General features: G+C 35.9%; 1 protein-coding gene across 3 annotated transcripts in view; it reads right to left on the bottom strand.

Annotated features, from left to right (window-relative positions):
- THSD7B (thrombospondin type 1 domain containing 7B) overlaps positions 1–25,000 on the bottom strand; it is an 800,685-nt gene that overhangs the window by 329,523 nt on the left and 446,162 nt on the right. For all 3 annotated transcript variants that reach the window (XM_074335740.2, XM_019752567.3, XM_088793974.1), the window contains exons 11-12: positions 17,953–18,082; positions 14,469–14,572 (exon numbers count right to left, since the gene is read on the bottom strand). In XM_074335740.2, coding sequence (XP_074191841.2) covers positions 14,469–14,572; positions 17,953–18,082 — 234 coding nt within the window. The remainder of the gene's footprint in view (positions 1–14,468; positions 14,573–17,952; positions 18,083–25,000) is intronic.

Here is a 25,000-nt window from a genome sequence, read left to right as displayed (position 1 = left end):
AGAAAAAAATATAGGCATATATATGTATTTATTAAATATATTTTAAAGGACTAAGAAACTGTTATTCCAATACAGTACTATAAACTATCTAAAATGGAAAACTAAATATCGTTTCAATTGACAAGTAGTATTATTTATTTACGCTATTACTTTAGCATTTGTTGTTATGATATTGCTGGTTGTGCTAATGTTTTAAATGGATCTGACATTGTTTTTCTACATTGACTCCAATGAGAAAATGTGAAGAAAATGGAGAAAACTGCAAGCTCACCTAAGAAATGAGACATGAGACATGTGAGCAAATAGCGGTGATGCTGAAGAAAGGGAAGAGAGAATAAAGGAAACATGAAAGCAGTGCATCAATAATTATTTAAAATAGGTATATGTATATGTATAAACTGTATATTTGAAACTCTTTCAATAATAAAAAATTTAAAAGTTAGCATTAGTTAGATTTCCATGACCATAAGAGAAGATAAGCAACAAGAAGTTAGGAGTATATATACATATATATATATATATATATATGGAGTGTATATATATATATATATATATATATATATATATATATATATATATACACATACATACATACATACATATATATATACAAACATACATAATATCAGTTAGAGATTTAAAACTTCAATCAAGAGAAATAACTCTGATTAATTTCAGTGAGAGAGCGAAGAATCATATAAGGTAGTTCACAGAACAGAAAAATCATATAAATTCCACATCTGAAAACACAAACTAGGGTAGTTCTTAAGCGAATAGGAAGAAGATTCAATTGAAACCACAATTGATTCACTCAACTTCATATTCAAAACCCAGGAGACTGGACTCTCTAATTACTAGCTGGGAAATTATATCACCTATACCTTGGCAAGGAGAGGGCATGAAATCTGTGTCATAGTTTCACTAAGAGAGAAGAAGACTCCCTGCTCATATTGGGTTGCTGCTGGAGACAGGGAGTATTAACGTACAAATTTAACCTATAAGATAAAATGAATGAAGAGCACATCATACTGTGCATACAAAGGCCAGTGCAGCCTGGGGTCATGATGCAGTCATGGTCTAGAACAATTAGAATTAGCTGAAATGATGAAGTTACTACAGGAAGTTAGGAGAAGGTGAGGGTCTTTCTGTTCAACAAATATTAGTAGTTAGCAATAGGGAATAAATAGCCTGATATAGGAAAGATATCAGTTGATAAAAAGAGTTGTAGAGACAAAGTTATTCTTCTGGTAATATAAGAAAGAAAAAGTAGTTATTTGCCAACTGTGTTAACAGTAGATTACAGTGTTACAGTAATACCACTACAAATTAAATTTCACATACTCTAAAAATTAAACACAATAAATAGCTCTTTATGCAAAGTATAATTATACCATTCATATCATTTCAAAACCCAAACTTTCAAAAGGGAAGTTACTAATAAGGTGGCACAGTACCCAAATTTCCAGTCTTCAGGAGTGTTTCAGAATTAAATTATGAGTTTGAAGCTTTGCAACTGTCATATTATCACCTTCCATCCAACTGTAAATTCTAAAGGGCTCTGGTTCTACAAGTTGAATCAAATTATTTTAAAAAGCCTTTAGCACAACTCCAGCTTAAAAAGAATTTGTAATTCATTTACAGTGATAACTATCGTTAACCAATTAGCTTATGCTACTTACTAATAATAAGCACAAGTTATAAGAAATATTTATGTGGGAACAATTCCGATTGGTCCTTTACATGAAAAGGTTTTTTAAAATTAGATCTATCTTTTCATGAGAAAAAGAAGCAAACACTATACATCTGTTTCTAGAAGTAGGATTTCTTGATCGTGGCACTAAAAACGATACCAACCACAAACCCTGCTCCTGAGCAGCAACCATAAAAATGTTTCCAGATGTTGCCAAATGTCCCCAGTGGGGAATAATAACCACTGATGGAAAACCACTACTCTAGAGAAAGTGAAGCAACACCTCTTACCCACTCTGCAATAGGTAAGGGACAAAATCCTCCCACTTCCACATAAATTGATGAAGAGGCATCTGATAATTACAGAAGTTCAAGTCACAATCTTGACAACAGAGAATCAGGTTGTATGGTATTTTATCATTACTTCATTATATTATACTAGAAGTACATTTCTAAAGCAATTTTTAAAATACACTATAGAGTTGATAAAGACTCTACTCTCTAGGAGATTAAATTCTCTTAAGTTCCTTTTTCCATTCATTGCTTTAAGCATCAAGTATTTTATAGTAGTAATTTTAATATGTTATAATTTGTTTTTCGCTCACAGAATAAAATTGCATATGCATTGTACATACTTTTACTCATCATATTTGGTCAAAGTTCTGAACTTCCTATTCTAGTTTACAGACTATTAATTCTTGAACAAACATTTATTGAGCAACTATTATGTATATAATATAGATCAATTTTGGGCATGGATGATATAGAGATGAATAAAGTACATTCTCTGTATTTTGGGAACTGAAAAAATATAATAAGTGGGACATTGAAGGTATGATATAATTACAAAACATACAGAATGAGTACATAGAGGGTGTACATTGAGAAATATTTAACTGCAACTGGAAAAATGGAATTATTTGGAGAAGGAGGTAATATCTGAGATGGGACCAGGAGAAGGTATCGGGAGGAAGATAAGAAGGAGTTGTCCAGGCTGAAGGAGAAGCTTTATGTTGATGAGCGCTTTGTGTGTGATGTATGGTGCTAGTGGGTGGGGGCACTGGGAGATAACTGTGGGAGAAGTAAAACAGGATATAAGTTTAGGAGGATATTTAAGGTACATGATAATGTCTTTGAATGGGAAAATAGCACTCACTGAAAATTCTTCAGTACGTGAGTTTGAAAATCAGATGAGTTACTCTACACAGATGGCCCTGACTTCAGAACTTAATGATGGACTTCTGAGAAATGTACTTGTGATAAGAAGAGTTAGGAGGTTATTAAAATACCCCAGAATGCATTAACAATGGTCTAGAAAAGGAGGGGAGGAGACTGTGGAGACTTTATGAAGACAGACCACAAGATTTGATGGCTGATTCTCTCTTTTAACAGATGGGTAGAGATGCAACTATTTGAAACTGAAAACTTAGGATGAAAATTCCAGCTTCCGGCGGTAGAAAAAGTAAGTTCATTTTTAGAAAGGATGAATTTGAACTATCAGTATATTGTCTGCAGGGCGATTAATGTTCAGCATGTGAAAATTCTAATCTCCAGTTAAGAGAGCTATTTCCATTGAAATGAAGACCTGGTGATCATCTTTAGAGCTTAAATCTTGGAAAGAGTTGCGGATAATGTGGGGAGAAATTATAGACGGAGATGATAAAAGTAAAGAGAACTATGAAGAATGATGTCATGTAAGGTTTGGATGGAGGAGGAGAAGTCAGGCTCAGAGAGTGGGACATAAACATCCAAAAGGAGTAAAGAAGCACTGGAGAACACTGGGACATGGGATTATTCGGGAGGAGTCTCCGAAAGAAAGGTAGACCCATGTGGGCTTACAAAATGATTACTGGATTTAAAATTACAAGATCATGGGTGACTACTGAGAAAGGGGTTTCTATGGACATTGACCCATTTTATAAAAGCTCTTTCATCTTTCTTCCTCACTGCCCCTGATTCTGTGTTCTGATACATTCCTCGAGAATTTACAAGAAAAGGAAAAGGACTATCTTCTTTCCAAATCCTGAAATTGCCTCTATATTCAGTCGCATCCCCTCTTGTCTTCAGAATCATGCTCACATTAGTATTTTCTTTCTCACTAACAGCTTTAATATATTTCCCCCATTACTTAAATCTATTGTATCTTCATATTTGTACAGTGTGGTCCTATCTTCACTCTGTGAACTCTGAGCTATAAGGCTACTTCTTTCTTTCTTTAACAAATATTCTGGAAAGTCATTTATTCAATATTTCTTTTCTTTCAGTCTGTGTTCTTGAAACTATAATTTAAAACAATTTTTTAACTACAATTTCTTTGCTGAGACTAGACTGAATATTCAGCTATGCCCAGTCAATTGCCAAATCCTTTCTTCTATCTTTATTTACACACTTATTTCTAAGTTATTTGGCAATATCACATACCTACTTCTTTAAAATTTCCCTTCCATGATTTTATGATATTATGCTTACATTTCTCAATAACAAAGATGTTAGTTGATATTTTATTAAAAAGAAAAGAAAAAAAAAAGAGGCTCTGTAGGCAAATGAGTTTAGGAAAACTCACTGCTAAAAAAACGTAATAGATTTCCTCACTGCAGCACTCCTAAGAGACTTCAATATGCTAATTCTACACTCAGAATTTCAAGAAGGAGATAATTGGCTTACAGAATCCTTCTTTCTTTTCTTTTTTACATGTACCAATGAATCTCTCCACTCAATTTCTTTAAAGCCATGTTTTGCAACATTTACATTCTACCTGGATTCTAAATATATATTCCTAGCTTTCAAGGTTTGAAAAACGAAAGCAGATTAATAGTTCCTGAGCAACTATGAACACCGGTAAAAGCAGCAAGAAACTGGAATTATTACTCACATTGTAGATGAGAAAACTGAGGCACAAACAGGTTAGGTAGTTTAACCACGCTCACAAAAGTAGTGAGTGGCAAAATCATGATTTGGGCCAAGGGCCTTCATGTCCCAAAGCAAAGAAAATTACTTTTCATCACACAAGATTTCCTCCAGGTCTTAGGCCCCTACTCTATGCTTTCTCCCAGAAAGAACTGGCATCATCTACAACCTTTAAACAGTTGATTCCAAAATATATGTTACTTTTCTAGATATGATTATTCTCACATACTCAAATACTGCATCCATTTCATTCTTTCTCTCTCTCTCCATTTTTAAGTCAGTTATTTATGTGATTTTTTTACATTAATATTGTCCATTCTCATTGGTTTAAAACCCCCAAATCTTTTCAATGCATCACTATCATTTGCTCTGTACATAAATTTGGGTATCAATCCCCACTAATTTTTTTCTTAAAATGCCTTTTATGTGTATTCCTTCTATTTAAGTCTCAAAGTCACTATTCTGGAATAGGTTTGCAAAACCCATTGTGGTGTAGTAACAAAGCCTCCATGAACCCTTAGCTTCCTACTTAGAGTTCCTACTTACAATATTTTTATATGAGGTTGATTACCCTGTTTCCCCAAAAATAAGACCTAGCCAGACAATCAGCTCTAATGAGTCTTTTAGAGCAAAAATTAATATAAGACCAGGTATTATATTATATTATATGATATTATATTATATTATATTATACTATATTATATTATATTAATTATATTATATAAGACCGGGTCTTACACTAAAATAAGACCCGGTCTTATATTAATTTTTGCTCCATAAGACGCATTAAAGCTGATTCTCCGGCTATGTCTTATTTTCGGGGAAACATGGTATCTCATGTACCTGTAGAGTTTAATAGACTCTAATAGGTTTTTAATTCTCATTCCTCATGCATCTGGGTTAAAATATTGTACTTTGTCATACCATGTGAATCCTTCATAACATGGTTGGCCTAAAAAGGCACTATTTGCAATTTTTGTGTCTATTTCAGTTCTGAGTTTTTAGAGCCTCTACAATAAGTGAAGACTTCTCCTGCTCTTGCTTCTACTAGAAAGTGTTAGAGTTTCTGTTTTCTTTAAAAATGCAAATAAAAATGTAAAAACATTACCTTCTTCTGCTACAATCCCAAAATGGCTCCTGGGCTAAACACAAATGAATACCTTGACCTTAGCAACCTGAGAGCTTAGGGAAGCCAAGAGATTCAAACTATTTGAAGAGACTGAATCTTCATCCTGGATAAGAGAAGTATAATCCTATTACATTTACACAGTTTGCAATAGACTTTGAAATTCATATTAAGATTCCTGAAGGGAAGATAGTTCTATAACCGAAAGCTGTGCAGTCAGAAGAGAAATTTATTGCTCCTAGTTTAGCAAATAACTGCATTCCTCAAATGAAACGATCATTATCCCCTACTCATCCCTACCCCCACCCCAATGCCCATTTCATCAGGGAAATCTCTGTTGGGGATGTGCGTGGGTGGAGGTGGACTAAAAAAGTTACTTTATGCTTTGATTATTGCTTATTATGTTAAAAATGAAAAGGCTGGTACAAGACGACATCTCTGAATCTGTACTTAGTTAACATTGTTACTAAAGCATCATGCCTTAGGTCACCCATCTCCTTTAATATTTATTTTTAATTTATTGCCAATTTTTAAAAATGTGCATATTCTACCTGCAGCAACCATGAAAGCCACAAACCTGATCCTACCCTAAGACATGCAAAGGAAATGAAAACTACTTCCCAGACTCATTACTCACTTACACTGAAATGTAATCTTTGCTGTAAGTCATACATTTTACTCTCTAAATCAATGCCTATCGTATTATAAAAACCATTCTTCTGTTAAAATCTGAGAATATTTTAATTAGGACAGCTATGCGGAGGAAAGACTGCTCTAAGACATGACTGCTGAAGGACCCGTGAACTAGATCCAGGCCAGAACAGAGATTCTGTACCATAAATCCTCTAACAGACTGTCTGATCGACCCCTCTATATTGTCCACCATAGACAGCTGGTTCCTAGAACAAGCCATTGCCTTGCAGGGCAAGCATATAAGGCATTTCCCCCTTATTTTGGGTGGGTCATACACCAGAATCCCACTTCATCCTGCTATGTTCTATACAATTATTTTTCTCTTTTTAAAAAAAATTTTAAGTTACAGTTGATGTTCAACATTATTTTGTATTAGTTTCAGGTGTACAGCATAGTGGTTAAACATTTATATAATTTACGAAGTGATCCTCCAATTAGTCTAGGACCCACCTGGCACTATACATAACTATTACCATGTTACTGACTATATTCCCTATGCTGTACTTTACATCCCTCTGACTATTTTGTAAATCTTTAGTGCCTACCACGAAGCATGAAAGATATTCACATTGTCTTGTTGCTGCCTAAGACACACCTCACAGGTAAATTCCCTTAGTAAACCCCTGATGTAATGATGGGGTTGTCAACCGCTTTCTTTGGTCTCTAGGCCCTGGAAAATTTTCCCAACAAGTCACCCTGTCAATTTAATTTCTACATTCCAACCTGATCTTTCACACTTAAAAATTACATTTAAAAGAGATGTTTTTAAAGTTACTTAAAAATACTTATAATCAGTCATTTTGGTATCAGGTGCTAATTAGTAAGACAAATTAAAAAATAACGTTATGTCTTCCATTTGGCTTTTCTGGTGTTAAAGTCAGCAATCTCCCCAAAAGTGATCTTCACTACAAAGAATATTGGGGTCTGATAATTTTTTCCTATGAGATGAGCACAGTTATTAAAAGTGATATCACAAACGTTACTGAAACTAGTGTACCTCATTGCCTAGATTGGAAGCCCTGTTTTGTTGATTTGGGACCAGAAATGGTGTCATGCCTTCCCTTCTTGAATGGACAAGAAAGATGTGGCCAAGTGTCTTTGTCTATTTCAGAGACAGTTATCTGTGGAAAGAGTTCCTAGATAGTTATAGTTGCTCCCCATTCTCTACTGGAAATGAACACAGTTGATAGCTAATGCAGATCATTTTCTTCAAGTTTTAAAGTAAATAGAAGTCCTCTTTCCTTCCCAGCAAACCTTTCTTCTCTCCCTTCCACACCAAAAGCAAAACAAAAATAGAGAACACTACCTCTGCCTTTGATTACTGCTAAGTCATAGTTAAAACCTGTCTATTTGCTTTCCTCTCTGAATCTACTGAAATGACTTGTGATCTACATTCCTTGTTTCCCTGAAAATAAGACGTAGCCGGACAAACCGCTCTAATGTGTCTTTTGAAGCAAAAATTAATATAAGACCCAGTATTATATTATATCGTATCATATATCATATCATATCATATCACATCATATCATATCACATCATATCATATCACATCATATCATATCATATCATATTATAAAGACCGGGTCTTATGTTATAGTAAAATAAGACCAGGTCTTATATTAATTTTTGCTCCAAAAGACACATTAGAGCTGACTGTCCAGCTAGGTCTTAGTTTCGGGGAAACACGGTAAATGAATATGACAGAACAAATTTGTGCAACTTATAAGGTTAAATGACTATGATCTTTTCCACGTGAAGAATAAAAAACTTCAGCCATCCAGAGCTACTGTCTTCCTTTCTTAAAATACAAGTTTACATGGTATCAGAAAGAAGAGCATGACTAGCTGATTGGCTGTTTTGACGTTTTATTGAGAGGCCATAATGATTTCTATATTTCAAAAATGAGTGTTTTTGCTGTATTTCTGTGTGTCTTCCAGACAAAAGTTGGCTGAAGAACTGGTAGATTAGAATTGTCTATAACTTTCTTCCCATGAAGACAACGTAATTAGAAAAAAACAATTTCCAGTCAGAAAATTAGAGTATACTAACTCAGATCTACAATACGAATAGTTTCCTCTTAATTCAACTTAGTAATATAATCACTTGAATGTGTTTTATATGGATATACTAGTATGGTTTGTATTTATGTAATCTTGGAAAAAATATAGAAATAAATTTTTAAAGATTCAATCACATGTAAAAGCCTTAAAAAATTACATTATGAAATAGTGTGCAAAATAAAGCATACTTTGCTAAAATGGCAGATACACACACAACCACACGTATTTCATGTTGATTTTCATGAATGATTTTTGAATACCAAGTATTCATGTTGATTTTTGAATACCAAGTATTATTGCTTCACTATTAAGGGCTTTAGACTACTCTCTTTCTTAACCTCCGCCTACTGATTTAAAACCCGCTCTTTTTTAAAAAAGTAAAGATAATCCAAAACTTATTTTGAACATGTATCATTTTGCCCAATCTTTTATTTTCTGGAAAAGCACTTTCATTTTAAAGAGATTCCTTAAAAGCAAAGAAAATGCACAGATTCTATCAAAACTACTGTGGAAGAAGACTATGCATTTCATGGTGACACAGCCAATTAAGAAAGAAGATTTGACAGAGATTACAGGATTGCCTCCTTTGGTCCACATAAACATTGTTAAGTGAAAATGAACCAAAAAAATGAACACAGGTACTTCATGGAAATCAAAGATATCTTAGATAGGACACCTTCGATATCCAATACCTATTCTGTATCTGTTGTATTGCCATCGATGTGAAGTCTCTATGCTATGATAGAGTATATTCATAAGCTTATGAATGAGAAGAAAATAATGTCCAGAAGAGAAATATTGGCAAGTCCATTAAGCCAGTTTTCCAGTAGTCACTGTCGATTGCAAAATAGGAATCAGACTATATCACTCCTTAGACAAATTCACTCTCTTCTAGGAATGCCTGCATCTTAACTTTTTCTTCTTTGAGTAGTAAACTTTTACACTATTAAGGGAAATTACATCAAACTCTGTTAGAATACTTTCGTTTATCATAAAAGGGGAGCTCCTATCCCTTCTTTATTCAGACTGAGTACAAGAAGCTGGGTACAGAGAATACCTCTGTCCCTGGATTATATGACAGCTAAGACAGTCAACCCAAAATGCCGATCTCCTTGGAGATGGTATAGATATTTAGCTACACTACAGCTATAATCTCACCTGTCCTTTTTTTTCTTTTTCTTGTTTTTTGATTAGAAGTGTATTACACAAATATATTCTTCAATATATTCTTACTGTACATCAATTAACTAGGTCAGCAATATAAATATAATAAGGTAAAACAAGGGGGCACTTCTGTTTTTGGCAGTATAATGGCTTAGACATCATGAAAGACCTTTCTTAAAAAAAGAAAAAAGATGGATAAAATTTATATCTTCTACATGTATTGCTGTGCTAGCCCAAAAGAAAGAAATCCATAAAGCACAAAACAAAGTAAAAGCTCGGGATGCAAGGTAAGACAACTTTCATTCTGAGGGTTTCTATCAAGTCTTAGAGATGCAAGTTTCTACTTGCATGACCTGTGATGGAGAATCTCATAAAAGGCCCTATACCAGGACTGATGACCACAAAGCCTGGCCCTCCTTGTAAGGGTGAACTAGAAATAAACTTGTCAAGCGAAACATTTGAGCAAGGCCACTTGCATGACTAAAACTTAAATTGGATTATGAGGGGGGAAAGAATCTCCTGTATTTGTAACCCCAAGCTGGCCTTTCTAAGACTGTGGTCTGAAGGCATGCTTCCTCTGTGATTCAAAACATCCTCAAAAAGAAATGTAAGTGTAAAGTATTTCCAGATTGATAGGGCTTCCATGGGATTAAGAACTATAAAAGCCAACAGACCAGCATGCTACAGAGGGGGAAGAAGGGAACTGAGGGGCTCTCAATCCAGACTTTCCTTGGTCCTCCTGATTTGAGCCAGCCCCTCATCTACCCTCCTCTGCCTGGCCAAAGTGCACAGCAATTCTGGTTTCATATCCCCAGAGAATAAACCTTCAGGCTCCTTCAAGAACAGAAAGAGGTAGGAAACTGACTATACTGGGTAAAAGCAGGGAACTGAGGCAGAGGAGTACTCACTGATCTTTACTCAGACTTTCAAAGCCCCCTGTTTTTTCCTCCCACTCCCAATATACACACACATAATAAACACACACACACACACACACACTCGCACACACACACACACAAACACCCTTGCATATTTCCTTTGGCAGAACATGGTGCCTTTATAGAGGTGTCCAGACCAAATCACTTATTTCCCTTCAGCCCCCATACTTTTACCCCAAAACACTTAGGTACCGTGGTGTTCTGTGAAGTACTGTACCATATTTCCACTCACATTCTACATCGTACATTGTGAATGAGGTTACAGATGGCTCCTTATGTACTTGAAGATGAGTTTACTGTCGTGCTTCTTGTTTTTTGGAGCAATTTGATGAAGGAGATCTCATGAGATACATTTTGTGTTACTGTTTCCTTGATGGTTTCAAAGTAATTTTAGAGAAAAGATGGTAGTAGAAATGCCTTTGATCCACTACCTTGAAATCGGACATTTATTCTACTACTTAAAAAGTGCAAATTTCCCAACCACTAAATATTAGGAATTCTCTAATGTTGGTGTCTAATTTGGGGAAAACTCAAGTCAGTCACTTGCCTAAAGGACTATCAGGCCTCCAGTTAGAACCTATTTCATTTGAAATCCAAAGTAGAATTCTTTTAAGACAAATAACATAATTTCCCATTTATGTGATAAGATTCTCCATAATTTGGAAGCAATGTCTCTGGAGAATTTACTATATTGTTTTGTAATGAAAACCAACCATTATGATACTCTAGTATCGCAGTGTCAAAGTCCAGGTCAGGATACAGTTTTACACCCCACAAAGGTGCCATTTTTAAAGAATTTCCTTCATGTACCTATTGTTGATAGAGATATTTTATAACAATATTGTAGGAGAAAGTAGGCAAAGGTCTTGTTGATTTTAGAAAGTGATCCCTTCTTGTAATTTACACAGTCACCAACTATATAGCCTCCTAGCAGCCATCAACCAAACAACCTTGCCAATCTATAAATGTTCCGACATGGACATCATTTCCAAAGTGTAATTGTTATGAACTGAATTGTGAACCCCCAAAAGTCATGTTGAAACCTTAACTCCAAATATGATCATATTTGAAGATAATAAGGCCCACCAAAAGCAGTTTGCTTTTAGCTGGCAAGTCCAGCAATATTCATTCACTGCCCCCCTTCAGGGGCATAGCAATTCTCCAGTCCTATTTCATAATTTAGTGTGTGGGTAAATTGATGAGTTTTTTCCTTCAACAAAATATCACACTCACTCATTACATTGATGACATTATGCTGATTGGACCCAGTGAGCAAAAAGTAGCAAGTATTCTAAGCATTTTGATGATAAGACATTTTCATATCCAAGGGTAAAAAATATATTTGAAAACATTCAGGGGCATTCTACTTCAATGAAATTTCTAGAGGTCCAGTGATGTAGGCATATTGAGACACCCCTTCTAAAGTGAAAGGTAAGTTGTTCCATCTGGCCCATCCTGCAACCACAACATAGGAACAGCATCTAGTGGGGCCTCTTTTGAATTTGGAAGGAGAAATGACTAGATTCATGGACTGTTGTCAATGATTTTATTGGATGGTCAGGGTCTTAAAAGGAACATAATTGGAAATTTGGTGGCAAGGAAATTTAGGGAAGAGGTATGCAGGTAGACCTCTCTGGATGGGTAAAATAATATGAACACATTTATATCCCATGTGAATCAGCAGAGGATTTTAACAATCAAGTGTATGGGGTTACTCATTCTGTGGATAATCCGCCAGCCTCTTTCCCCAGTTATACTTGGCATCACCCAACGGGCTCAGGAACAAAGTAACCATGGTGGCAGGAACGGATCAGCAACATGGACTTCCATTTACCAAGGTCAAACTGGGTGTGTTCTCCCCTGAGTGCCCAATCTGCCAGCAGCAGGGACCAACACAGATTCCCCAATATGGCACCATTCTAACCACAGAGGAATACTTCCATCATAGAAGGGGCAGTGTTTTGTCCTTACTGGAATACATACTTATTCTGGATATGGATTTGCCTTCCCTGCATGCAATGCTTCTGCCAAAATTACCATCTGTGGACTTACAGAATGCCTTATCCATCGTCAGAGTATTCTGCACAGAATTGCTTCTGACCAAGGAACTTACTTCATAGCAAATGAAGTGTGGCAGTGGACCTGTGATCATGGAATTTAAAGGTCTCCCCATGTTCCCCTCTATCCTGAAGCAGGTGGCTTGATAGAGTGGTGGACAGGTCTTTTTAAGACTCAGTTATGGCCAACTAGTTGGGGATACTTTGCAGGGCTGAGGCAAGGTTTTCCAGAAGGCTGTCTATGCTCTGATTTAGCATCCGATATACAGTGTTATTTCTCCCGTAGCTATCACAGGACAGCAATGGAAGAATTAGGAAACATCATTTGAGCAAAGATGAGTCATTAGAGACCAAAGCTAAGATCATCCACACCCTCATACTCCAGATTAGTATGTATGGATGTCAAAATTGGACAGTAAAGAAGATTGGAAACAAATGATTCATTTGAAATATGGTGTTGGAGGAGATTTCTATGGATACCTTGGATCACCAGAAAGATGAACAAGTGGGTCCTAGAGCAAATTAAGCCTGAAACACCACTGGAGGCAAAAATGACAAAACAGCAGCTGTCCTTCTCCAGGCATACCATGAGAGGTGGTTCTTTGGAAAATATAGTAATACTGGGAAAAACAGAAAGCAGCAGGAAAAGAGGAAGACCATTTGAGATGGATTGACTCCATAAAAGAAGCCATAGGCATGAGTCTACAGGAGCTGAGCAGGGCTGGGGACAAGACATTGTGGACATTTAGAGTCACCAGGAGTTGGAACATTGTCACTGGCATGTAACACACACGACTCATTATTACCCATAGTGATCCACTAGTAAAATTTTTGCTTTCTGTCCCTTGTGATCTTCTGCTCTGCTACCCCACAGGTCTTAATTCCAAGGAGAGGAAAGTTTCCACCAGGAGACATAGCAGTGATTCCACTGAACTGGAATTTAAGACTGCCACCTGGCCACGCTGGGCTCTTCATGCCTCTGAATCAACAAAACAGGAAGTTCCTGTGCTGGCTGGGACGACTGACTCTGACTAATGACAATGACCTACACAATCGGAAGAGACTCTTAATTCTAAATAGGCCTTTTAGAAGAATTATGAACCCAGAGTAATGCAGTTGGTCCCACAAGGTCTGATTTTGCTACACACATCCCGTCAGCAGCAAAGTAGTCAGATTTTAAGATTAAAGCACTTCTTATCCAACCTCATATCACTAGCACCTGGATTATACATGAAACAGAAAAGTGAGCAGTCTGATGAGTCTCTGAGTGTTTTGCAGAGATTTCAGTATGCCATACCTTGAAATATTGATGTAAAAGACACTGTTACTCAAATCTAGAAGCCTGTTCACAATGCCTTCTAGAAATTTTGATAGTCCTGTATGTATTATGTATAAACAAAAAGCAAGTATGTGTGTATATGTGTGTGTGTGTATAACAATAAGGTTTAAGTCATGGTTACTAATATTAGTCATTTAATTTAGTTACCCTTTCATCCATTCAACAAATGTTAGCACAAAATACACTATTGGGTCTAAACCTGACATATCCTTCATGCCTTCGCTAATATTCAACATGCATTTGGAACATCAGCATCAGGGTATGCTAGTGACTAAGAACTGATATTTGCTTACGTTATGAGAGTCCCTTAGGTACACGAGGTTATGGTTAAAAGATGGCCTAATATCAGCATTAACTGATGCTGAACTTAAATTCAATCTCTGACAAATAATCTAATAATATGACAACTTATTCCAATATAAGCAGAATCAACAGTGTATAGGGGTAACATAATTTTGTTACATTCAAGTAGAAAAACCTTTAAAATCCCCTTACCTCTTGTCTGTACCCCTTTTCCACAGGCTTCACCGGTGCCCATTATTCCCTGCCGGACAGACTCTGGCACTAAAATACAGGGGCTCCATTTCTGTGGCTTCCACCTGTGATTACAAAAAACAGAGAACTAGAAATTTCATCATGACAAACATACAGAAGAAATACTTGAAATGGATAAATTTGAAATCCAAAAGCATAAAGACAGTAACTAAATAAAAATCTATTTGAAACCAATGCCATAAAATGGAACCCTGGCATGCACTAGAGATAACAGTTCACTCTGCCTTGGATTCATGGCTAATGCCATAATTCCATTTTTTTTTTCCAAATGTGGACACTTTGCACAGAAATCTTAGTTCATATAGCAAAGTGGCAATAAAAAGCATTAGAAGCACAGGTCAAATTGAGAAGGCTTAGATCTTTATGAACTTAAAACTGTTACAAAAAAATGATAAAACACATATGTCCCATTGGAGCATTAGCGAGCCAAGTTTGAACTTCTGAAAGTTTCAGGTGTAAACCTTCACATGTGATTTTCTGCTTCCCGTTTTTTAAAAGGTGTTTCCTAGCACTTTGAAGTACCTCAAACAACTCATTAGGTTGTACTGTAAAAGGGAAGCAGGGGAGGTACAGGTGCCTCTATGGAACAGTTCATCTTAAAAAGAGGATTAATCTACCACTGATAAATGACTAATATTGCTATTCCTCTGAGGAAAGTCTCTAAGAACACCTGGCTTTCCTCATTTTTTCCTTTCGTAGGTCAACAAACTCTATTTTTATGACCCAGACGATAGACTGTGGCTTATATCTTTAAACTTGTTCCCCAAAACCTAAACCTTAAGTGAAACCACAGATTCTTCTCCTTTGCTTAGTATATTTTTATACTTTTTCATACAAGCCAATGCCTCTGGTAAGAGATGCTACTTTAAAGAATTAAACAGAAGCATGAAGTAAAATATCATTGCCCCATCTTGCAAGATTCAAAAGTTCTAGAGATTTGTTGTACAACAATGAAATATAATTAACACTACTGTAATGTACACTTAAAAATGGTTAAGATAGTAATGTTATGTTATGTGTGTTTTTTTATAATAATAATAATAAAAGTCTTAGAAAAAGAAATAAATGTATACCAGAACATAGAGCAGACCTCCTTTTTTCAGGAAAAGTCATTTTAAAGGACTGTTTTAGTTATGTGAACATAGCTGGCTATAGTTCTTGGAGATTACTTAGCACAGCCAGCCATGGATATCAGCACTTACACGTTCTCTCCCCGCTTTAGATGAAGTAAGTCTCAGGTTTCGTGGGCAAGTGGAGGTAAGTTAGACAAAGGTGTTCTTAAGGGAGAGATACAGATAATCTTGCAACATCAAGCAAAGCACATGAAATTGTAAAAGTGAAAAGAATATATCATTGGCCTCATTCAAGTGGCTTCCATATTGGGAAGAACTGGGGAGAAATCAGGAAAGCACTCACTAGAAAAACCTGTCATATTTAAATAAATCACCTATGAATTTTAAGTAGTTCTAAATTTACTTTGTATATGCATAGACTCATTCAGTATAATTCCAAAACACAGAAACTAAAATGATAAAGAGTTTTAGTCCAATTTTTCAACTAGGACACGCCATTCACTCAGATCCCTTAAAAATACCTGGGCTTTCTAGACCCAAATGAGACCAAGGAATTCAATCGAGTTGAGTGTTCTGCATAGACTGAAATAGAAGAAGGGGATTTTCAGGATTCTCTTGTTAAGTTCCCAGTGTTGGGATGATACACTTGGACTCAGAGAGGTTAAGTGACATGTCCGAGATTGCATAAATTAGGGCGGTGCTGTTGTCAGCCCTAAATCCTTGGATGCCATAGACCGCTTTGCCAGTTCTACATAAGTACACTCGCTCGCGTTGTCTTCCCTTTTACTTACTAACTTAACATGTTGGGAGATGTTCATATTCACAGAAAAACTTCTATAGACATTTGATTCTGATTTAATTGGCTAAATGTGTGACTACGCTACCTTAATGGAGTCAAAATGAAGAATCACAAGCTAGTGATAAAGGTCGACATTAATGTGTCTCCCTAACATATCAATGAGGGAGAAAGTAAAACCTAAGTTGGGACCCTATTACTCCAAATTCAAGGATGTTTTACTAAAGAGTGGAGCATCATGCTGATAACTTGGACGTATATTGAAGTACACATCAGTAGAAATGATAAAATGATCTGATCCATACACAGAGGAACTGATTTCTGGGGAAAATGGCAGGAGATCAATGATGGAAACTAGTTCAAACACGAGTGGCTAAATTGCAGTGCAGCAAGACAGTAATGAGAGTGGACAAAAGAAACGAAGAGGCTCACTAATAGTTTCTAAGATTTTCTCTGATTATAATAGCCCTGGGTTCATAAAAATGTCTAATAATATTTGGTTTGGCTAATTTTTCCAACTGGCTACTATCCCTGAGAGCTCTTCTGGGATCAGAAGTTTCAATATTTATACACATGGCACAAAACTATGAATATGGACACTGTTTCCACAATGGTCTTGCGGCTAATAAGGAAAAAGTACTAGTCTGGACGTGTTCCCAGTGTTTATCTACATCCTCCCCAAATTGGTTATCTTACAGAAACAATGGGAATAAAAGAATGAAAAAATCAATAGTAATTTAGATTTCTTCAATGACACCCTAAACTTTATCTAGTCTGAGGAGTTTTCTTTAAAAAGAACATGTATTTTCCTGAGTAAATTAGCTTTTGAATTTCATGGCTTCTCAAGTAATCTGGATAGATACTAGGTATTTTTGCCAAAGGCATTTTTAAGTGCCCTGATAACTACATGCATTTTAAGACCATGGGTTTTTCATAAATCAGTAAAACTCAACAGTGAATTTAATCCAGATGTCCTTTAAAGCAATGTTTATATCTAGTGTTAAAAAAGTGGAAGTTTATGACTAAACACACAAACCTCAGGTGTTGTTTATATAAATAATAATCACCAACCTGCCAAAAAGGAACATATAGGTAACATATAGTTGAAAAATTACTCATTGTCTAAAAATAAATAGATAAATAAATAAATATCCATAGGTTAAACTTTCTTTTCAAAATAGACATTTTTTTAAAAAGTTATGTGAACATAGCTTGTTATAGTGTATATTATTCAAATTGAGAACCAAAAAAGGTCTCAATACCTGAGGTCTTTCAGGTAAAGACCTCACCCCGAATCTCTTTGGATCTTGATCCTGAAAATTGATTGCCTGAGTGGCAGAACTCCAGAAACTCACTTATATTCAATATATATTTGCTTCTTCTTTCCTGTTAATTAGACTTTCATATTCTTTACTCACTCAAAATATATTCCAAATAAGAGGGGGAAGCATAGGGGTATTTGAAAATAAACATTACCTTGTCTTGTTTCTCACTAAACAACTGTATATTAATTTATATTAAATTCTAATAATTATTTGAAGAGGTAATTAATTACCGATACATAGGGCACAATGAGACATCTTCACATTCTCGCTCTTCAAATAAGGTATCTGGGCATCCTTGGCCTCCATTGATTGCTTCTTGGATGATAATTCTGTATCGAGACTGTTTTATTGTAGCATTTCCTGAAGTAAAGAAAAAATAAAATTATAATGCCCTTTTATGTGGATGCAGAAAAATATCCACAGTTAGGTAGCAATTGGAAAAAAAAAAAAAAAAGAAGTGAGGTAAGAACATGTGGAAAGACTACCTGGAAAATGAGAATTAAAAGCAAAGACCAGGGGTTAATACTCAATCATACTTCTAAAGATAGATACTTTACACTTAATAATTGTGATTTCAAATCTATGTGTTCTAATACGCTAAGGTTGTTTGCCACGGTCTTAATATGTTTGAAATGAATCCAAATTGCCTATGGCAGAAGAGTTAAATAGCATAATCTGAGAGGCCCCAGAAGCCCTCTTTCATCTCAAAACAACAGCTGGGGGCCTAGAGTTTTACTGGTAGCAAATCACTCTCTCGGGCAAGGCATTTCCCTCTTTAGGCTACTTTTTACAATGCAAACGCTCATAAAAAATTACTGCATTAGTAACATATTTATGAGTATTAGTTTAGTAGATTTCTTATTCCTCATAACCTGAGACAGTATGCATGCAATTGAAATTTAGGAAAGAGGCACTAAATTGTGACCGAATATTGTCTATTTCATGATATTACTAAGAAGCAGAAGTCTCAACAGGCATCTTGATAAAAAGACAGCTGAAGTTCACTTTAATGTGTAGGGGCCATTCATTTTGTAATCTTTATATGCCTTGTGAATCAACAATCAATTATAGCTATAGTGGTTAGCAACCATTTCAATTACTATCCTGTTTCCCTGAAAATAAGACCTAGCCAGACCATCAGCTCTAATGCATCTTTTGGAGCAAAAATTAATGTAAGATCGGATATTATATTACATCATATTATACCCGGTATTATATTACATCATATTATACCCGGTATTATATTATATTATATTATATTATATTATATTATATTATATTATATTAAGACCTGGTCTTATAATAAAATAACACTGATTCTTACATTAATTTTTGCTCCAAAAGACGCATTAGAGCTGATGGTCTGGCTAGGTCTTATTTTTGGGGAAACACGGTATGTGAATCACATTGCGTTAGGTATGAAGATACAAATACTTGAATTTACAATTAAACAGAAAGGGGACAGCTAGATATACAACTACTTATGAGTCATTGTAGAGCAAGAAGTGTCAGACAGTGGTATAGTGTCAGGAGAATATAGAATAAAGCATAATCATTTGTGTCTCTGGAAAGCAAAGACAGATGATGGAGGAGGCAGAACTTATTCTGGGATGTGAAGGCTAAATAGGAAAGAATATGCTGAAGCCATTTCAGGCCAAGGAAATGGTTTGAGAAAAGGCACTGAGACATAAGGGTGAACGGGGTTTACAGAGAATGACATGTAACTGCATTCGGAAGGCAAATGTGTGTGTATGCCTTGTGTGCGTACACATGTGGGAGTTATAAAAAATGGAGAGAAGAGGATTGTAGAGAAAATGGAGTTATTTTGTTGGTTTGGGACAGATAATGGACCTAACCAACCGTGTTAAGAAGAAAAGTTTTAGAAAGCCAGTAAACTAAGTGGAGTGAAACAAAAGGGAATAAAAAGGAGTTTTTATTAAAATCATTTATTCACATGGTTTTTAAAAAATCATTATTACATAAAGATGAGCAGCAACTGACCTGCGATCATTCCCTGCCCTCCTCCCCAAACATTATGAACTATTTCTGTATTTAGTTCTTCTGTGGTTATCTGTAAATCTATAAATAATATTATTATGTCATTACTTCTTGATTTATTAACTTTAGACATTTTCTATCGACTCTCTGCTATAATTGATGAGAATTTACACCACCTTTCAATTTTTTATAATTATATCATTATTTCTATGTATCTACTTGTTATTCAAAGGCTCTAAATAACCTTTTATTTATTTTATTTTTTATTTTTTTTGTCCCACTGCTCACTCCTGTCTTCCATCAGACCAGCCACCAATGTTCTAAAGAATCTTCCTGGGTAGATGGCTTCCTCATCTACTGCCACCCACATTCCTGCTAAGTTAGGTGATGACTTGTGTGATGTCATCAGTTTCTCTACTCTTCAGTCTTTGTCCATTTTAAGTCTTCCATAAATGAGTTTGGATCGCTCATCCACTGATAGCCCCCCTCTTTCTTACCCCATTAAAAGAATTTGGATTTTTAAAATTAATTTCTACCATTTTAATGAGATTAAGGAAAGGAAGGGAGACCGACACATTTGTACATTTCATGATCTTGAACTGCAAGTTAAGAACATAACCATGTTTCCACGAAAATAAGACCTAATCGGAAAATAAGCCCTAGCATGATTTTTCAGGATGACATCCTCTGAACATAAGCTCTAATGCGTCTTTTGGAGCAAACCTTAACATAAGACCTGGTCTTATTTTCAGGGAAACACAGTATATCCATATGTTCCATCTGCTCCCTTTTTGTGCCCTTCTTTAATGGGCTCTGCACCAAGGGAGCCGACCAGAGAAGGAGTGTATTAGTGGTCCTCTTGGTCATTGGCTCCAGTTTTCCCATTTGAGTGAGAAAACTTTTTCCTGTCAGGAAATGCTTATAAAGTCAAAGGAGACTTGTTACCTAAGTATTTCACAGAGAGGAATGCTATAGTTGGTTCCTTTTAAAATGTACTTAAAGCTCTGTAAGCAGTACAGTAAAAGAAGACTAAAAAGAAAATGTAATTAAAACAGTTGTGCATAATAATATTAACGCTATCTTCATTTGGATGGGGATGATTTTGTAACTAATTATGCCTTTGGGAAGAAAGACTCTTTCCCCACTGTCAGTTAATTTCAATTACAATGTGCTTACTCTGAAAATTATTGTTTACTTTTAGGATGCACACATGAGTATGAGTGTGTGTGTGTGTGTGTGTGTGTGTGTGTGTGTGTGTGTGTTGGCCAAGTTATTTTAGGAGACAGGAAATGAAGACTAAAGACAACAGAAAAAAATAAAGGGATGGCTTTACCTCACACTGAGAGAGGAGAACATGACCAATGCCTCTTCCTTCAATTGCCTGCACACACACACGCACACACCATAACACATAAACACATGCACAGCACACACTCATACACTGAGGTATTCTGCTTTATGGTATGATTCTAGGTCAAATAATTCAAAGTTTCGGGAAAATAGTTACATCAATTATCATGCCCTATAGATATTCAGGTCAAGGTAGAGGAGGGGAAGACAGTGACTTTGCAGGAGGAAGACATGTGTATCACATATATATGTCAAATGTGTTATACGTTTCCAGAAATTATTACCTTAATCTACATCAACTTCACTTCTGGGCATTTTGCATATGATATTTCATTTTATTATTACAACACTTTAAGAGGTTGGCATTATTAGTATTATTATTATACCCATTTTACAGATAAGAAAATGGGGGGAGGAAGAGAAAATTTGACAGTCACCTAGCTAGGATTAAAACTGCAGCTAAATAGACATCAAAACCCATGATATTTTCCACAAAAGAAACCTCATGGTAAGAAGAAGAGAAAGAGAGGAGCATTCCAGGGACTGGTCCATATCACAGATCCTCTGTTATTCCTAAGGGATAAATCTTCCTTTCTAATAAACTCTTCAATAGCACCCTGTTGGCAGAAAACTTCAAGTGTCAATAAAACAATATCTGTGTGGCTTTGTGAATGATGCTTTCAACCTCTTTAGGTCTATGAACAAATAACAAAATTAAAGTGCCTGTTCGCAAACATAAACTACTGCTCAAACATGATTACAGCTAATAAACTAGTCTAAATGCAATATTGACTTATATGTATTTTATCATTACTAAGTCAAGAGGCATAATTAAATTTGTTGTTAACTGTAGACGAAAGAAGTAACACTTCAAAAAATGGCAACTTAAAGATCAAGAACTATAACAAGAAATACATGAGTGGGCTACAAACATGGAAGAACATTTATAGATTCTGGGTGAAAGTCTACCAGTCTTTCCTGGAAAGATGGTAGCATAGGTGGAGAAAATCAGTATGTAGTACCGCTGGGTGATTCATGGCCAGGTGAGCTGGGGCGCATCACATTGCCCTAAAGAATCATGAGTATTGAGCCCTGGTGCCATAGTTATTTGATAATGATTTGAAGTAAAGAATTCACCCCCTAAGTTTCCAATTGATTTGAAATGTGAGCATCTGGAGAGAATTAAAGAGAGCATGTGGAGAATGGTGAACTTGAGCACAGCTGACAGGAGAGGCGGGGTTGGAGATGACACCAATGGATGTACAAAGCAGACAAAGGATGGCTATGTAAAAGGAATGCATGGCGCTTATTCCGACACTGATCTGCAGAATTCTGATGGTAGATTTAAAAAGAAATATATGACCTCTCCACCTTTCCCTTGTTTCTCAAATATCTCTGTTACTAACAAGTCTAATAGATCTCAATGACTCATCCTGCTTCATGGCACCAATTGTCTTCTAGGCTGATTGCCTTGTAACTCTTGGTTCTCACCTGGTGCTCTCTCTCTTTCCTCCTTGTCACTTACACTTCCAGGTCATCTTTAAACAAAACTAAATCTGCTGATGAGTCTCCTCTAACTGATCTTGAAGCGAAAGGATGGCACCAATGATATTTAAGATTCATATCATATAAACAATCACACATTAAACATTTCCTGGGGTTGTTATAATCCTAGTGTGTTTTAGACTTCAGGCATTTCCTCTAATCGTGCTAACCCTCGGCTTCCTTGGCTTTAAAACAGGCCAAATGAAAGTTTCTATTTCACATGATTGTTGCAAGAATTAAATGAAACACTGCATGTGAAGCAGGTACAGAATGCCAGGTACAGGGAGTCTTGTCCAGCATAATACGAGTTCATGAGAGAAGGAGAGAAGAAAGACTTTAAAAATAGTAGAAGAAAATCTTAAACAGTTGAGGCTGTTTGTAATCTAAAGAAAAATGTGACAAACTAGGCTTCTATTCAGTGCTAGGTCAATCTATGTTCTGAGCATATAGGCGATCATGAATGGCTTCAAAATCATGCCATTGTCCTGGTAAATTAAACCACAATTGCACAGCAATTAGGGCCAACCATCTCCTCGTATCATTGGAGAGGAATGCATAGGTGATCAAACCTCCTGTTGGCTCAGGAAGTCCTCATCAATGCCTGTTATCCTGCCTTAAACATAAATAGCTCATCCATTCACTTTCGGAAGAGCCTTAGTTTGTATGAAAAATTATATGACCCATCAGAAAAAGCCCATCGCCCCATGTGAACATAATAAACATGCACATTTTGTTTCTCACTGCGGCATCAAGTTGCATTTGAAATGTGTAGAAAAAGTAGACTACACTACTGTTCTTAAAATTATCTGTTCAATCAGATTACTGGGACTCTTTACTGCTTACCTGCTTACCACAGAATTCTGCCTGAGATAGCAGTCCATGCATCCAGAGAAGATTGTCGTGTGCCCCAAGCACATGAATCATTAAATTAAAAATTAAAAGGAAAGAGAGTATAGGGCTTACCTCAAAATAATTGGCGGGAGCTACTTTATATATGTTGTTATGAGAGAAACATCACAAATAGATGCTATTAATATGTAACTGAAGAGAACTGGTGTTTATAATACTCAAAGGGGAGCATGAATATGAGGAGCACACAACTGTCCCTTGGCAAAACTTCCAACTGTTCATTAAGAAGTCTGTTTCTAAGTCAATTTTTCATACAGACAGAGATTGCAGTATGAAGTTAGGCAGCCTGAGTTTCTTTAATATTAAACCCCCTGAAAAGTACATTTTCTCTACTGACTAATTATACACAACACCCCTTTCTAGTTTATTCACAACCATTATTGAGATTCAAACAGAGTTGATTTACTTTTGAGAAAAGGTACAAAACCAGGTTCACCAGGAGTCCAGCTATCTCCCACTTAAATTTGGAGAAACAGATACTGTGGCTCCGAGTTCTCAGAGGGAAGCCCTTACCACATACAGTGTTGTCATTGTTGATAAATATTTATCAGGTGTCTCCTCACATAGGAGAAGCATCTAGGTGCTGTGTGTTATACTGAAACATACATGCATTATTAAATCTCCCAGGGAAGCAGAAGTGAACTGAATAGATGGATAATTCTGTAGAAGTCCTCCATAGTTTTATAAGCATTCAGAAATTATAATAAAATCTTTATTATACAAATGGTGTCAATCCTGTATGTACTCCCTCAGTTCAAGGAGACATGGAGGGCTTAAGTGGTGAAAATGTAATACCCTAGAAGAACTATGAGTAGGAAGTTTCCATATACTTCCTTCCTGTTTATCTTGATGTTCCATAGAGTACGTACGTCTGGAGCAGTCTCCTCCCCCACAACTCCCTCCCAGCCTAGACTGCTAAGGACTTCAAAATGAACAAGGAGCCTATCGATATACACCTGAAATTCCACAGAATTCCAAAGCTTTTCTGCTAAATTTTCTAGGAACATTGAAAATAGGCTCCAGGATATCTATCTACTTCTTTCATTTTGAAATGTTGCTGACAAAAACGTATTCTGTCTTCCTAAATTTTCATAATCATCATTCACTTAGCAACAGAGTCCAAATCTGATGACCAAATCTGATGACTCTGGCAACAGACAAGACCTCCAGGGCTCTGATTTCTAATCCCAGCTCATTGTGGTGTTGCTATATGACCTTGGGCAATGCACTTAACCTTCCTGAGCTTCAATATTCTTGCTTGTCCTATATGGGTAATGTGTGGCGCCAACTCACAGAATAGCTATTACGAATGCCTAATTAAATGGGATTTAAAGCATTTTGCAAATGTAATATATGTAATTAGCCACTGAACTTAAAATTTCTTTTTTTTTTTAAATCAGGTTACTACAATTTTGTTTTGTTTTGTTTTTTGTTTTGTTTTTTAATACATTTTATTGGGGAATATTGAGGAACAGT

This window comes from Rhinolophus sinicus, chromosome 17, assembly GCF_057876585.1.
Source record: "Rhinolophus sinicus isolate RSI-liver-muscle chromosome 17, RSI-T2T, whole genome shotgun sequence".
NCBI lineage: Eukaryota > Metazoa > Chordata > Mammalia > Chiroptera > Rhinolophidae > Rhinolophus > Rhinolophus sinicus.
This window is presented reverse-complemented; position numbering and strand designations above follow the sequence as displayed.